The sequence below is a fragment of the Scyliorhinus torazame genome, chromosome 4, assembly GCF_047496885.1.
Source record: "Scyliorhinus torazame isolate Kashiwa2021f chromosome 4, sScyTor2.1, whole genome shotgun sequence".
NCBI lineage: Eukaryota > Metazoa > Chordata > Chondrichthyes > Carcharhiniformes > Scyliorhinidae > Scyliorhinus > Scyliorhinus torazame.
In genome coordinates, this window is record NC_092710.1 from 325,491,405 (window position 1) to 325,507,484 (window position 16,080).

At 53.0% G+C, this 16,080-nt stretch overlaps 1 protein-coding gene across 5 annotated transcripts in view; it reads left to right on the forward strand.

Moving 5' to 3' along the window:
- The window catches only part of kif6 (kinesin family member 6), an 848,078-nt gene that overhangs the window by 178,160 nt on the left and 653,838 nt on the right, over positions 1-16,080 (forward strand). For all 5 annotated transcript variants that reach the window (XM_072500179.1, XM_072500178.1, XM_072500180.1 and 2 more), the window contains exon 6: positions 7,878-8,007. In XM_072500179.1, the coding sequence (XP_072356280.1) occupies positions 7,878-8,007 (130 nt within the window). The remainder of the gene's footprint in view (positions 1-7,877; positions 8,008-16,080) is intronic.

Here is a 16,080-nt window from a genome sequence, read left to right on the forward strand (position 1 = left end):
TCTGCAGTGGAGGGGGAAGCGGTGATAGTGGCGGCTATGGATGCGGAGAAGGCCTTCGATAGGGTGGAGTGGGGGTACCTGTGGGAAGTGTTCAGGAGGTTTGGGTTCGGGGAGGGGTTCGTTAGTTGGGTTAGGTGACTGTACGAAGCCCCGTGGCGAGTGTGGCCACAAATCGGAGGAGGTCGGAATACTTTCGGCTGTACCGGGGGACGAGGCAGGGGTGCCCCCTATACCCCCTGCTATTTGCGTTGGCAATTGAACCTTTGGCGATGGCTTTGAGGGAGTCCAGGATCTGGAGGGGGGGGGGGGGGGTTGGAGGAACACCGGGTGTTGCTGTATGCAGACGACCTGTTACTGTATGTGGCGGACCCGGTGGGGGGGATGCCGGAGGTAATGCGGATCCTCAGGGAGTTTGGAGACTTTTCCGTGTAAAAGCTCAACGTGGGGAAGAGTGAGCTATTTGTGATACACCCAGGGGACCAGGGAATGGGGATAGACGAGCTTCCACTGAAGAGGGCGGAAGGGAGTTTTCGGTACCTGGGGATCCAGGTGGCTAAGAGTTGAGGGGCCCTGCACAAGCTCAATTTGACACGGTTGGTGGAGCAGATGGGGGAGGAGTTCAAAAGATGGGATATGTTGCCACTCTCGTTGGCGGGTAGGGTGTAGTCGGTTAAAATGACGGTCCTTCCGAGGTTCCTCTTTGTATTCCAGTGCCTTCCCATTCTGATCACTAAGGCCTTTTTTAAGCGGGTAAGCAGGAGTATAATGGGATTTGTGTGGGCGAATAAGACCCCGAGGGTAAAAAGTGTGTTTCTGGAGCGGAGCAGGGACAGAGGAGGGCTTGCGTTGCCGAATCTATGTGGGTACTACTGGGCTGCCAATGTAGCGATGATCCGAAAGTGGTTAATGGAAGGGGAGGGGGCGGCGTGGAAGAGGCTGGAGATGGCGTCCTGTGTGGACACGCGTCAGGGCGCTGGTGACGGCACCGCTGCCGCTCTCGCCGACAAGGTACACCACGAGTCCGGTGGTGGTGGCGACTCTGAAAATTTGGGGGCAGTGGAGGCGGCACAAGGGCGAGGCGGAGGCCTCGGTTTGGTCCCCGATTCGAGAGAACCATCGGTTCGTCCCGGGAAGAATGGAGGGGGGTTTCTGAGCAGGCATCGGGCAGGAATTAAAAGAATGGAGGACCTGTTTATAGATGTGACGTTTGCGAGCCTTGGGGCGTTGGAGGAAAAATTCGGGCTCCTCCCTGGAAATGCCTTCAGGTACATGCAGGTAAGGACATTTCTAAGATGGCAGGTGAGGGAATTTCAGCTGCTGCCAGCACGTAGGATCCAGGATAGGGTGCTCTCGGGGGTGTGGGTTGGAGAAGGCAAGGTCTCGGCGATCTACCAGGAGATGCAGGAGGAGGAGGAGGCCTCGGTGGAGGAGCTGAAAGGTAATTGGGAGGAGGAGCTGGGGGAGGAGATAGACGCGGGTATGTGGGCGGATGCCCTGGGTAGGGTAAATTCTTCCTCCTCTTGCGCCAGGCTTAGCCTGATGCAATTTAAGGTTCTGCACAGGGCGCACATGACTGGGGCAAGGCTGAGTCGGTTTTTTGGAGTGGAGGACAGGTGTGTGAGGTGTTCGGGGAGCCCAGCAAATCATGCCCACATGTTCTGGGCGTGCCCTGTGCTGGATGGGTTCTGGAGGGGCTTCACCCAGAGAGTGGTTAGCCTGTGGAATTCGGTACCACAGGAAGTAGTTGAGTACAAAACATTTTATGTTTTCAAGAAGCAGTTAGATATAGCACTTTGGGCGAAGGGGATCAAAGAATATGGAGGAAAGCGGGATTAGGCTATTGAGTTGATCAAGCGGAGCAGGCTTGAAGGGTCGAATGGCCTCCTACTACTCCTATTTTTTTCTATGTTTTCTATGTTTCTAGAAGGTTAATTCACAAGGTTAGACCACATGGGATTGGGGTAATTTATCAGCTTGGATAGAAGAGTTACCAATGATAAATCCCAGAATGTTGAGTGTGATGGATTCAGCGACGGTAATGCTGTTGAATGTCGAGGGGTGTTGGCTTGTTTCTCTCTTATTGGAGATAGTCATGCCTGGCACTTGTGTGGTGCCAATGTTACTTGCCATTTGGCAGCCCAAGCCTGGATATTGTCCAGGTTTTGCTACATTTGCACGTCGACTGCTTCAGTGCCCGAGGTGTTGTGAATGGTGCTGAATATTGTGCAATCATCAATGGACATCCCCACATCTGACCTTATGAAGCAGTTGAAGATGGTTGGGCCTGGGACACTACTCTGAGGAACTCCTGCTGTGATGTCCCCCCCCCCTCCAACTGTCCCAATTCCCCTGACCAGGAATAATTCTTGCTCTTTGTCACTCAACATCAGTAGATAATGGTAGATAATACAATGTAGTGCTTGTAACTACACAGAACTAGAAAGTGTGTAAATCTTTTGGAACAATTTTTAAAACAAGTTCTCTGACTCCTAGGGCGGGATTCTCCGACCCCCCGCCAGGTCAGAGAATCGCTGGGGGGTGGCGTGAATCCTGCCCCACCGCTCCGACGCCGCCCGCGATATTCTCTGGCAGCCAAGAATGCACGGGAATCGTGCACCTCTCAGAATAGCGAGGGCTGGCGCGATTCTATGGGCCCCGGGGCTGCTCCAATTCTCCGGGCCGGATGGGCTGAAGTCCCGCCGTCGTGCTGGTTGACACCAGCCAGCGGAGGTAGGGGTCGGCGTGGTGCGGCCGCTGGAGAAGCGTTCGCATGGCCGTAGGTGGGGGGTGGGGTCGCGGGTACCGGTGGAGGGTGCGTGCTGGTGATCGTGGTCAGTGTCGGGGGTGGGGGAGGGATTGAGTGCCGGGTTGGGGGGGGGGGCTGTGAGTGCCGGGGAGGGTGAGTGCCGGGGGGGGGGGGGGGGGCTGGGGGGGGGGGGGGGGGGGGGTGAGTGCCGGGGAGGGGGGGGGGAAGGGGGTTTCCTGGCCAGGTGGCAGGTGGCAACAGTCGTGACCATGCAGCCCATGGCACCTGGCTGCGGAGGGGGGCATGTACAATGATGATATGTCGTCCAAAACCCCACCCCCCCCCACCCCCTGCAGACCGTAATGTTTGGTGATCACCTAGCGAAGTTGCCTTGGGCGACCTGGAGCAGGAGTGTGCCAGGGAGGCGGTGGAGGCTGGCGCAGAGGAGCCTGCCGCAGAGAGGCAGGTGGCAGCCGCCCAGGCTGGAGGCCCGCCCGACAGGACGAGGAGGAGGAGGATGAGGAGGAGGTGGTGATGCCATGGTGACGGAGACGCCCAATGAGGCCCCATGTGTACCGGCTCCGCACGTTGTACCAGGACCTCATGGACCAGGCATGCAGCAGGCGACACTGGATGAGCCGGGAAACCGTCGCCCATATATGCCACCTGATGGCACACCTGGCACCGCGTGCCACTGGTGGAGGACACCCTCTCCCGGTGGCCGTCAAGGTTACGGGGGCCCTGAACTTCTATGCGACGGGGTCATTCCAGTCGCCGAGTGGGGACCTGTCTGGCATCTCGCAGGCAACGATGCACCGGTGCATCCGTGCAGTGACGGACGCCCTGTACGCCATCGCGGACCGCCACATCCAGTTCCCTGTGCACCGGGCCAGCCAGGATGTCCGGGCAGCGGGCTTCGCTGCCGTGGCCAGGATGCCCATGGTCCAGGGATCGGTGGGATGCATGATGCCGTGCGGCCACCAGCTGATAACAGGGCTGTGTTCACGAATAGGAAGGGGACCTCCTCCATGAACATTCAGGTGGTCTGCGACCACCGCATGAGGATCCTGTACTTCTGCGCCCGGTACCCAGGCAGTGTACATGACTCATTCGTATTGGCGCAATCGTTCATCCCCGTAATGCTCGAGGGACACCACCCCCGGCTGAGGGACTGGTTGCTGGGTGACTAGGGTTACCCGTTGTGGTCGTGGCTGATGACGCCTCTACGGAGGCCACAGACTGACGTGGAGAACTGCTACAACGATGCCCATGCAGCGACCAGGGGTGTGGTCGAGAGGTGCTTTGGGCTGCTGAAGATGCGCTTCAGGTGCCTGGACCGCTCTGGAGGGGTCCTTTGTACCCTTCGGATAGGGTTGGCCGCATCATTGTTGTCTGCTGCGATCTGCACAACATAGCCCAGCAGAGGGGTGATGTGCTGGAGGCAGAGGATGGGGAGGAGCAACACGACGAAGGGCAGGCCTCCCCAGATGAGGAGGATGGGGGCAATGTACGGGACAGACGGGCTGGACATGGACGGGAGGCTACCCACCATTACCGGCTGGGCCAGCGGGCACGGGACGGGTTGATAGCCGCCCGGTTCACAGACTAGGGGGGGGGTGGGAATCGCCGGGTATGGGCACAGACAGCACATTATGGCACCAGCCTAACACCCTCACCCCACCCACCAACCACCTCCACCCACCCACCACCAACCATCCTCACATCACCCGCATGCACACCACCCCTCCATTGCACATCCACCTGCGGCACAATGGGCAGGGCTCACACGGCCACCGTGGAAGCGTGTCTATAGCATGCCATGGGGGATGATGACAACCCGCTCTGCGATGAGCTCCGGGCTCTACATCGTTAGGCAATGTCTTACTCATGGCCACAGTAACACCCTCCACCTGGACCGTCCCTGCATGCGTCCTTGACACAGCAGCGCACGGTCCCGTTGTCTGCCCAGGGGGATGACGAGGGCGACCCGGGGGGGGTGGGGGGCACACTCACCTGAGGCTGATGTACTATCACCCCTCACACACACTGTCGCTCATCTCACACCACACCCCCGCATGCATCGGACAGGGTACAAAGGCAGCTTCTGTAGGTGTGAAAGTGATTTTAATGACAAACAGTTCATACACGTGCCCTAGCCCCTATAACTAGTCTGTGCCCTGCACCCGTGCCAACTTACTCAGTGTCTAATTTTTGGCCTTACGGGCCCTTTGACTACGTCTAGGTGGTTCCCCAGACGGTACAGCAGAGCTGGAGGTGGACTCCTGTGATTCCTGCCCTGTGACTAGGGTCCCCTTTGGCGGCCGTTTCCTGGGGCGGCCCGGCCTGGATGGGCCAGGCTGCGGCTCGGGAGACTGGGATTGTCCAGCCCGTTGCCCACCAGATGCACCCGGGACGGGGACAGGGGGTGGGGGGGGGAGGGGAGGGGATACGGGGGTGGGGGGTGGGGTCCGAGGTGTCGCGGTGTTCCGGGACCTCCCCTGCAGGGGGACCGGAATGGCCCCAGCATCTCCTCCTCCCTCGGGGTGCCCGATGGCCCCCGGGCCTCTCCAGGGGATCCAGCATCCAACGCATCCTCGGCACCTGCCGCTGCCAGTCCTGGAGGCCCGCCCTGGTATCAGCAAGGGTCTGCAAGTTTGCAGCCATGGAGCTCAGGGAGTTGGCTATCCCTGTCTGTGTCTGGGTGATGCCGGCCAGCACCTTGGCAATGGCGTCGATGCCCTCAGCGATGGCCTGCTGAGACTGGGCCATGGCTTGCTGGGACTGGGCCATGGCCTGCAGAGACTGGCCCATGGCCTGCTGAGACTGGGCCATGGCGTTGAGCACCTCTGTAATCTGCTGCTGGCTCTGGCTCATGGCTTCCTGTGAGAGGGCAGCCATGTCCTGGGCCACAGAAGCCGCTTGAACGGAAAGCCCCAGGCCTTGCATACTGCTCCCATGGCTAACACCGTCGTCCCCATTGCCTCCACCGCGGACGCCATCCATGCGGAGTCGGCCTGAGTGGCACGTATGACTGGCACCACTCCCTGCCACTGGACGCGGGTGGACTCCTCCACCTGCGTCTGCAGGTGCCGCAAGCCGGCCGTCACCCCCTTCGATCGTCCTTGGGTCCGTGACTGCATCGGGTCTATGTGTGGGTGTGGTAACTCCAGGAACCCAGGACCCGTCTGGGCGGCAGATGGTTGCTTGCATCGGGCTGCCCTCCGACCGTCTGGCCCCTCGGCTGCTCCTACCTCCACCTGCTGTACCGGGACGGCTGTGTTGTGCGCACCAGTTAGTGTACCAGAGGCCTCATCGCTAAAGTGCCCAGCCGAGGTGAGTGTCTCTGCGATTGTGGAGGGTGTAGGAGATAGCAGTGGCGTAATGTCGAGGTCCTCATCGAACCCGAAGTCCGGGGTCCCCTGGAGTAGTGTTTCCTGTCCGTCCGTCCCCTGTGTGTGTGTGGGTGTCCTGGGGGGTTGTGTCCTGTGTGTCAGTGTCCTGTGCGTCAGTGTCCTGTGTGCCAGTGTCCTGGGTGGGTGTGTCCTGGGTGTGTGTGTCCTGTATGTGGGTCTCCTGGGTGCTTGTGTCATGTGTCAGTGTCCCGGGTCGACTGGGACGGGCGCCTGTTGCCGTTGCTGCCCTCCTCATCGCTGGGTGTGGCCCTCCGGCGTCGCCGCACTTGGCACTAGATGGGGGCGGCGTACGCCTGACGCTCCGGGTCTATCTCTGGCTCGAGGGCGCCCTGGCACTGGGTGGGGGCGTCGTATGCCTGATGGGCCAGGACTATCCGTGTCTCGTGGGCGCCCTGGCACTGGGTGGAGAATCATATGACTGACAGGCCGGATCTTTCCCTGTCTCGTGGGTGTCCTGGCACTGGGTGGGGCCAAGGTATGCCCGATGGGACGGGTCTATCCCTGTCTCGTGGGCGCCCTGGCACGTCCTGGGGGCGGTCGGCATCCGCAGGGACGGGTGGGTCGATGTTTGGTCCTCGAATACACAATACAGCATGCATGGTTGGACACGCAGATGAGGAAGGGGGAAGTGGGAAAGGGGTGAAAGGGGATGGGAGAAGGGGGGATGGGGGAAGGGGGATGGGGAAATGGATGGCGGAAGGGGAAGGGGGGAAGGGGGAAGGGGGAAAGGGGGCAGACAGTGGGGGGTCTCACATGGTGCTGCGCCCCCGACCTCTGCTTCCTCAACCTCCCAGTCCTCGGGTTCGCCTGCAAGGTCCAGGGCACTCTCTTCATGAACGGTGAGGGGGCACACTTCAGGTGGACCCCCTCCGGTTCTCTCACGCTCCCGGTTGTTATGAGCGCTCTTCTCCTGCGTGGCGGGGGGGGGGATAATGAGCAACAGTGTTACGTACACATATACATGCGGACCGGTGGTTGTGTGTATGATGGCATAGGTTAACACGCCAACCTGCCAATGCAGCCTGCATGGATGGGTGCAGCCATGTCGGTTTCAGCTAGGACTGTCCCGCCCATCGCGGGGTGGGGGGGGAGGGTGTACTCCCCCTGGCTGCCCTGACTAGTTCATTGACCTTCTGGTGGCACTGGATGCCTGTCCTGGCTGTTACGGCCATGGCGCTAACGGCCTCTGCCACCTCCCTCCACAGGCACCGGCTGAGGTGTGGTGTGACCCTGCGGCTGTGTCCGGGGTACAGGGCCTCCCTCCTCTGCTCCACTGCGTCCAGGAGCTCCTCGATGTCGCGTTCCTGGAACCTCGGGGCTACGTGGTGGGCGGCCATTTTGTCGGGTCTCCGGCGGGGGCGTCTTTGTGCTGCGACGCCACGCAAAGTCAGTGACGGGCGACACCGTCGCGAATGGCGTCACGCTGCTGCTAGCCCCTTCCAGGTGGAAGATTTCCGACGTTCCGGTTGGCCCGACGCCGGAGTGTTTCGTGCCGTTTTTGACGCCGGCGTCAGGCCATCACGCCGATCACGGAGAATCCCGCTCCTAGTTCGTGAGATTTATTCATTCAATTTAGAAGTAGCAAGTTTAATGACCGTCATTTACAGTTATTCCAGAGTGGGATAATCAATTGTCAATAGTTGGGTTACAACTTTCAGTTCCTAATATGAAGTGTACAACCTGTTCTGTTTTTGATAATATTTATTTCCATCCATTAGTAAGGTAACCATCATGGAAGATACTGACCAACACATTCATCTGAAGAATCTCTCTCTTCACCAAGCGAACAATGAAGAAGAATCCCTCAACTTACTTTTCCTGGGAGATACAAACCGAATGATTGCAGAGGTAGGTACTTTTAAATCCCAAGTTCAGTGACACTTCAGAGAGTTTCTCACAGCAAGACGATCAACATGTCGGAATAGGTCACCAGGAGGAACCGTGGAGGGAAACATTTATGAAGTCTTTCAGAAACTCTGTTATGCGGGTGGATGAATAAAGGTAAGCCGTCCACCTACATATCTATCTTTGGCTACTGCTTCCTGATTTCTACCACTGTTCATTTCAGCGCTTCATGCACCAAGGGCCTTGCTAAATTCTCGGTAAGTATTCATGATGAGATTTCGATAAATTAAACCCCAATAATGCTTCTGAGCGCATGAGGCATTTTTTACAGACAAATGGGATTTTGGGGGGAGACCGGTAGAACGTCCTCCTCCTGACCGCCTGCAGGGCCCTGACATTTGGGATCATAAAGAGTCTGACTTACCCAGCTGCGTCGGACTCCAAATCCTTTGATGAGCTGGTTGCTTTGGGTTTGGAACATTCTGACCCCAAACCTTCTGTAATTATGCAATGGTATCATTTCAATATGGCATTGCGGTCTCCTGACGAGTCAGTCACTGGCTTGCCTGCGACATCTGGCTGAACACTGCAAGTTTGGACCTTCCCTCTCCGAAATGTTGGGGGACTGACTCGGATGTGGCATTAACAATATGGCCATGCAGAGGAAGCTGTTGGCGGAAACCACTCTTGATTTGAAACGGTCATTGAACCTTCTTGAGAGCACGTGGAAAAAGGCATGCAGGGGCCACAGGTGTCCATAGACTATAATGTCTATTTTTGGCCCACCCTTATACATGGATAGGATTGGTATAGAGAGATACGGCACAAGGAAGTGCTGAGGGTTTTGGCCAAGGTTGGTATCATGACCGGTACAGGCTTGGAGGGCCGAAGGGCCTGTTCCTGTGCTGTATTGTTCTTTGTACTCTGTTCTTTGTTTCGAATGCCCTTGGCGTCATGAGATGGAGCCGGTTTGGTCATACTTCCTCTGAAAGAGCAGCCCCAGTGACAAGGCCGCAGCAGTTTGAAGCTAGGGCACTACCGCTGACCAGGGTGCCAGGCTGGCAGTATCAAAGTGCCTGGATGGCACCAGCAGTGCCAGGGTACCACCCTGCCCAGAGGGCAGGGGGCCTCCATTCCCTGAGGAGACCCCCCCATGAGTGCCGTTTCGTCTGGTCCCTGTTTTGGAGGCCAGTACTGAACGATGCTCACCTGAGGTCTCTAAGACAAAGTGGATAGATCGTAATGCTTGGTTACCTCAGGGAACTGTATATTAAAGTGAGACTAGCTGTCCCGCTCTAATATGCCAATTTGCCAAAAGGTGATCCCACCAAAAATGGGTGGGCTTCACATCACGACGCCTTGCGAGCTCGAGTTAGATCTTGTGAGGCGTGGAGAGCCGGGTGGCTACCGGGAGTGGGTCTCCCGGCAGATACTGGCACATTGCGCCATGACATACTGCTTTTCGGACACTGCGCCCCTAGTCACTTTTTTGGGCTCTAGGGAATTTCTCACCGGTTTAGCCCACACTTAGAATTTTTTTCATCACTGGGGACCTGAACTCTGAGATTGGGCCACCATTTTGAAAGGGGCACCCCGATCCCTAAGTGAGCTTTTGTGGGTTCCGCACCCATGGGCATTGTCACCACCCACACACATGGGCAGTACTCCACAACTTCCAAGTGAGGACATCCCGCTATGGGGTCCTGCGGGGCCCCATCTTCAGGCTTCCCCACACCACCTTCCAGGACACCCACCCATCACCTCTCCCAACCTTCCAGAGGCCCATCTTACCTGCTCTGCACCCCTCCCCTCCCCTCCCACCCTCCATACCCCCATCCACCCTCCTTTCATAGGCACGGGCCTTGGGCCCTGACGTTTGGCAGTGGCACCTGGGCACCGTTGCACTGGCATCCAGTAAGCTTGGCAGTGCTACCCGGATTGGGGCTTGAGGGACACGGTATCCAGTTCTGCTTTACCACATTTTGCGCTTAATTTCTGCTTAATTCCATTGCCGCCCCCCCCCCCCCCCCCTTTATAGTTCTCAAATTTATTTGGACAATTTCTCTTAATTATGCTTCCTGGTGTCTCGCACTCACTCACATCACTTCTATTTAAATATCTTGTTTTACTCTGAAACATTTTACAGGTCTCACTATCACTTTCCATATGTCTATGCTTGTGTGTTACACTACATTACCTTGTTCAGTTCCATTTTACAATGCTGCTTGCCTGTAATATCTTCCAATTCTGACCAAACTTCAACACCTAAAACCTCGACTTGCCTCTTCTCTTGTCAGATGCTGCCTGACCGCATAAGTTTCTTTTTTTGATTACTAGCATCTGCAGCCTTTCTTGTTTATAACATCTGTGGCAATGCAGCTGAGTAATTTATTCCCAAACCTTAGCCAGTGTTGCTCTTAAGAGACAATATGTGTTCAACAGGAACATGGCTAGGGCGCGTTTCAATGATATTCATTGCATTTTTGCTGTAATAATGAATCGCAGAACTCAGGGTATCTCTGTAGGTACCTCTCGTGTATTGAATTTTTTTGTATGGTGCATGGGGAATAGATGAGAAAATATTGTGAGGGTTATTAGTGCTCTTTGCTTCCACTTTCTGGTGCAACATATTCCAGTTTTGCTAACCCTGAAGGGGGTAAAAGCAGAGAAAGATATGTGACCAGTTTCATAGTAGGAAACTGCTTAGTGGTTCTGTGAGGGAATCCAGGTAACTGCAGGAGATTATAGGTGTATAAACCCTGATCATACCATTTCTGATTTTGAAAAGATTGATCCTCTTTTTGAAACTTACCTCAGATCAGAGGGTGATGTTGGGCGGGCTCATCAATAGTTAAGCTATCCGGGGAGAATGGATTGGGGATTTGGAGCATGGCAAAGAGCAGGGGTAGCACAATTGAGAGATCTGTTCGTAGATGGGACGTTTGCGAGTCTGGGAGCGCTGACGGAAAAATATGGGTTGCCCCAAGGGAATGCATTTCGGTATATGTAACTGAGGGCTTTTGCGAGGCAACAGGTGAGGGAATTCCCGCAGCTCCCGACGCAGGAGGTGCAGGATAGAGTGATCTCAGTGACATGGGTGGAGGATAGTAAGGTGTCGGACATATATAGGGAAATGAGGGACGAGGGGGAGATCATGGTAGATGAGCTGAAAGGGAAATGGGAAGAAGAGCTGGGGGAGGAGATTGAGGAGGGGCTGTGGGCTGATGCCCTACGTAGGGTAAACTCATCGTCCTCGTGTGCCAGGCTAAGCCTGATACAATTTAAGGTGTTACACAGGGTGCATATGACTGGAGCACAGCTCAGTAAATTTTTTGGGGTAGAGGATAGGTGTGCGAGATGCTCGAGAAGCCCAGCGAATCACACCCACATGTTCTGGTCATGCCCGGCACTACAGGGGTTTTGGGTGGGAGTGGCAAAGGTGCTTTCGAAGGTGGTGGGGGTCCAGGTCGAACCAAGCTGGGGGTTGGCTATATTTGGGGTTGCAGAAGAGCCGGGAGTGCAGGAGGCGAGAGAGGCTGATGTTTTAGCCTTTGCGTCCCTAGTAGCCCGGCGCAGGATATTGTTAATGTGGAAGGAAACCAAACCCCCGGGTGTGGAGACCTGGATAAACGACATGGCAGGGTTTATAAAGTTAGAACGGATTAAGTTCGTACTAAGGGGTTCGGCTCAAGGGTTCACCAGGCGGTGGCAACCGTTCGTCGACTACCTCACAGAAAGATAGAGGGAATGGAAAAGAAGAAGACAACAGCAGCAACCCAGGGGGGAGGGGGTGGGGGGGAGGAATCGGACGGACTCTCAGGGATGTTATTGTATATGTATAGGCATTTGTTTTAGATAATGTATATTGGACTGTTGGATTGTATCTTTGGAGAGAATCTATTTTTGACAAGGCAGTTGCCATTTAGTTTTGTTTTTGTTTCTGTTCATATATTATTTATTTATTCGTTTAAAACTGGCCACTGTTATTTATATTGCTTTATTGTTGTTTAAAAGAAACACTAAGTACTGTTATGTTTGGCCAAAAAATCTTGAATAAAATATATTTTAAAAAAATAGTTAAGCTATTTCACACCACTAATGTTTGTCTCCCAGTAACCTGAAAAGCTAATTATATATATATATATATATATATATATTTTTTTTGATATTCGGTTTCTCCTTGACCTCATTTTAACGTCTTTGTGTCATGCACAGCTCCCGCCAAGAAGGTAGGCAACATCCAGACTTTTGCCAAAACTGCTTTGTGACCACCATGAGATTGGTCTGGGATGACTCACCTTTTGGGTTTCTCTGTCTATGAGGAGTTGTGTAGGAGTGATTTGAGTGTCTACTCCATGGCATGGCACCTCTTCCAGCATAGCAACAGAATTCAAAACAGTGCTGCCACTCAAGCTTGTGGCCCTACATTTCAATGTGGTTGTTGTGGAAAAAACTAGCCAACACTTCGAGGTTTCGCAAAGGTCTTTTATTATAACACGAAGTTCGTGGAGGGTGTTAGAGTGACCACCGTCCTTCTAATTGTCCCCCCCTTACAAGAGTATAGCAGTACTTTATATGGTTTAATAATCAATATTATGGAAAAACGAGGCATTCCTTTGATAAGCCCAGACACAGACAAGCGATCAGAGTTAAACAACAGGCCTTGAATTCCCAGCCTAAGGACAATAATAATCCGGGAGGGGGAGACTTACCTGGACACCGTATTTCAGGAGGCAGTCACACCTGTCAGAGGAAGTAGTTTAAATCCTGCCAGTGGCCAGGGACAGCAGGGTGTGACTGCAAGTCAGGCAGGTAAAGGGAACCAGCAGTCAGGAACTCAGGAGCCTCGGCCCTTGACTCTGTCCAACAGGTATGAGGCACTTGCTCCCTGTGTGGATGGCGAACAGGGTTGCAGGAAGGATGAGTCAGCTGACCAAGGCACCATGGTCCAGCAGGCCATTCAAGGGGAGGGAGTAAATAGGCAAGTTGTAGTTGTAGGGGATTCTATTATCAGGGGGATAGATAGTATCCTTTGTGAGCAGGATAAAGAGTCCCGCATGGTATGTTGCCTGCCCGGTGCTAGGGTGCGGGACATCTCTGACCGGCTTGAAAGGATACTGGAGAGGGAGGGGGAGGATCCAGTTGTTGTGGTCCATGTCGGTACCAACAACATAGGCAAGTCTAGGAAAGAGGACCTGTTTAGAGATTATAAAGAGCTAGGATTCAAATAAAAAAAACAGGTCCTCAAGGGTCATAATCTCTGGATTACTGCCCGAGCCACGTGCAAATTGGCATAGGGAGGCATGAATAAGGGAAGTTAACACGTGGCTGAAAGAGTGGTGTGGGAATGAGGGGTTCCTTTTCACGGGACACTGGCATCAGTTTTGGGACAGGGGGGACCTATACCTTTGGGATGGTCTCCACCTGAACCGAGCTGGGACCAGTGTTCTGGTGAAAAGAGTAAATAGGGTGGTCAATAGGACTTTAAACTAAAGATTGGGGGGGAAGGGAAAGTCAGGGGACCAAGAGGTGAAGTAATCGGGGAGCGTAGCTGCTTAGGAATACAAAAAAACACGAACAGACAAAACTCAAGAGTGGTTACGATTGTCCCCATCCCACAAAATATGACACAGTGTATGGAAAGGCTCAGTAAACCAAGGTCCACCACACTAAGAAAACAAAAAGGGACGGTCAATAGAGAATTAAAGGTGCTATATTTAAATGCGCACGTATACGGAACAAGGTAGTTGAGCTTGTGGCCCAGATTGTGACTGGCAGGTATGATGTGGTAGGCATCACAGAGACATGGTTGCAGGGGGTTCAGGACTGGCATTTAAACATCCAGGGATTCACAACCTATCAAAAAGACAGAGAGGTGGGCAGAGGGGGCGGGGTTGCCTTGTTAATTAGGAATTAAATTAAATCAATAGCACTAAACGACATAGGGTCGGATGATGTGGAGTCTGTGTGGGTAGAGTTGAGGAACCACAAAGGCAAAAAAAACATAATGGGATTTATGTACAGGCCTCCTAACAGTGGTCAGGACCAGGGGCACAAAATGCACCACAAAATAGAAAGTGCATGTCAGAAAGGCAAGGTCACAGTGATCATGGGGGACTTTAATATGCAGGTGGACTGGGTAAATAATACTGCCAGTGGACCCAAGGAAAGGGAATTCATTGAATGTTTACAGGAGGGCTTTTTGGAACAGTTTGTGATGGAGCCCACGAGGGAACAGGCCATTCTGGACTTAGTGTTATGTAATGAGCCAGACTTGATTAAAGATCTTAAAGTAAGGGAGCACTTAGGAGGCAGTGATCATAATATGGTCAAATTCAATCTCCAATTTGAAAGAAAGAAGGTAGAATCAGATGTAAAGGTGTTACAGTTAAATAAAGGTAATTACAGGGGCATGAGGGAGGAACTGACGAAAATCGACTGGGAGCAGAGCCTAGTGGGAAAGACAGTAGAACAGCAATGGCAGGAGTTTCTGAGCGTAATTGAGGACACAGTACAGAGGTTCATCCCAAAGAAAAGAAAGGTTATCAGAGGGGGGATTAGGCAGCCATGGCTGACGAAGGAAGTTAGGGAATGCATCAAAGCAAAAGAGAAAGCCTATAATGTGGCAAAGAGTAGTGGGAAGTCAGAAGATTGGGAAGGCTACAAAAACAAACAGAGGATAACAAAGAGCGAGATAAGGAAAGAGAGGATCAAATTTGAAGGTAGGCTAGCCAGTAACATTAGGAATGATAGTAAAAGTTTCTTTAAAGACATTAAAAACAAACGGGAGGCAAAAGTTGACATTGGGCCGCTCCAAAATGACGCTGGTAATTTTGTGATGGGAGACAAGGAAATAGCTGAGGAACTGAATAAGTACTTTGCGTCAGTCTTCACAGTAGAAGACATGAGTAATATCCCAACAATTCCAGAGAGTCAGGGGACAGAGTTGAATATGGTAGCCATCACAAAGGAGAAAGTGCTAGAGAAACTAAGAGGTCTAAAAATTAATAAATCTCCGGGCCCAGATGGGCTACATCCTAGAGTTCTAAAGGAGATAGCTGAAGAAATAGTGGAGGCGTTAGTTGTAATCTGTCAAAAGTCACTGGAGTCAGGGAAAGTACCAGAGGATTGGAAAATCGCTGTTGTAACCCCCCTGTTCAAGAAGGGAACAAGGAAAAAGATGGAAAATTATAGGCCAATTAGCCTAACCTCGGTTGTTGGCAAGATTCTAGAATCCATTGTTAAGGATGAGATTTCTAAATTCTTGGAAGTGCAGGGTCGGATTAGGACAAGTCAGCATGGATTTAGTAAGGGGAGGTCGTGCCTGACAAACCTGTTAGAGTTCTTTGAAGAGATAACAAATAGGTTAGACCAAGGAGAGCCAATGGATGTTATCTATCTTGACTTCCGAAAGGCCTTTGATAAGGTGCCTCACAGGAGACTGCTGAGTAAAATAAGGGACCATGGTATTCGAGGCAAGGTACTAACATGGATTGACGATTGGCTGTCAGGCAGAAGGCAGAGAGTTGGGATAAAAGGTTCTTTTTCGGAATGGCAACCGGTGACGAGTGGTGTTCCGCAGGGTTCAGTGTTGGGGCCACAGCTGTTCTCTTTATATATTAACGATCTAGATGACGGGACTGAGGGCATTCTGGCTAAGTTTGCCGATATTACAAAGATAGGTGGAGGGGCAGGTAGTATGGAGGAGGTGGGGAGGCTGCAGAAAGGTTTAGGCAGTTTAGGAGAGTGGTCCAAGAAATGGCTGATGAAATTCAATGTGGGCAAGTGCGAGGTCTTGCACTTTGGAAAAAAGAATAGAGGCGTGGACTATTTTCTAAACGGTGACAAAATTCATAATGCTGAAGTGCAAAGGGACTTGGGAGTCCTAGTCCAGGAATCTCTAAAGGTAAGCTTGCAGGTTGAGTCCGTAATTAAGAAAGCAAATGCAATGTTGTCATTCATCTCAAGAGGCTTGGAATATAAAAGCAGGGATGTATTTCTGAAGCTTTATGAAGCATTAGTTAGGCCCCATTTAGAATACTGTGAGCAATTTTGGGCCCCACACCTCAGGAAGGA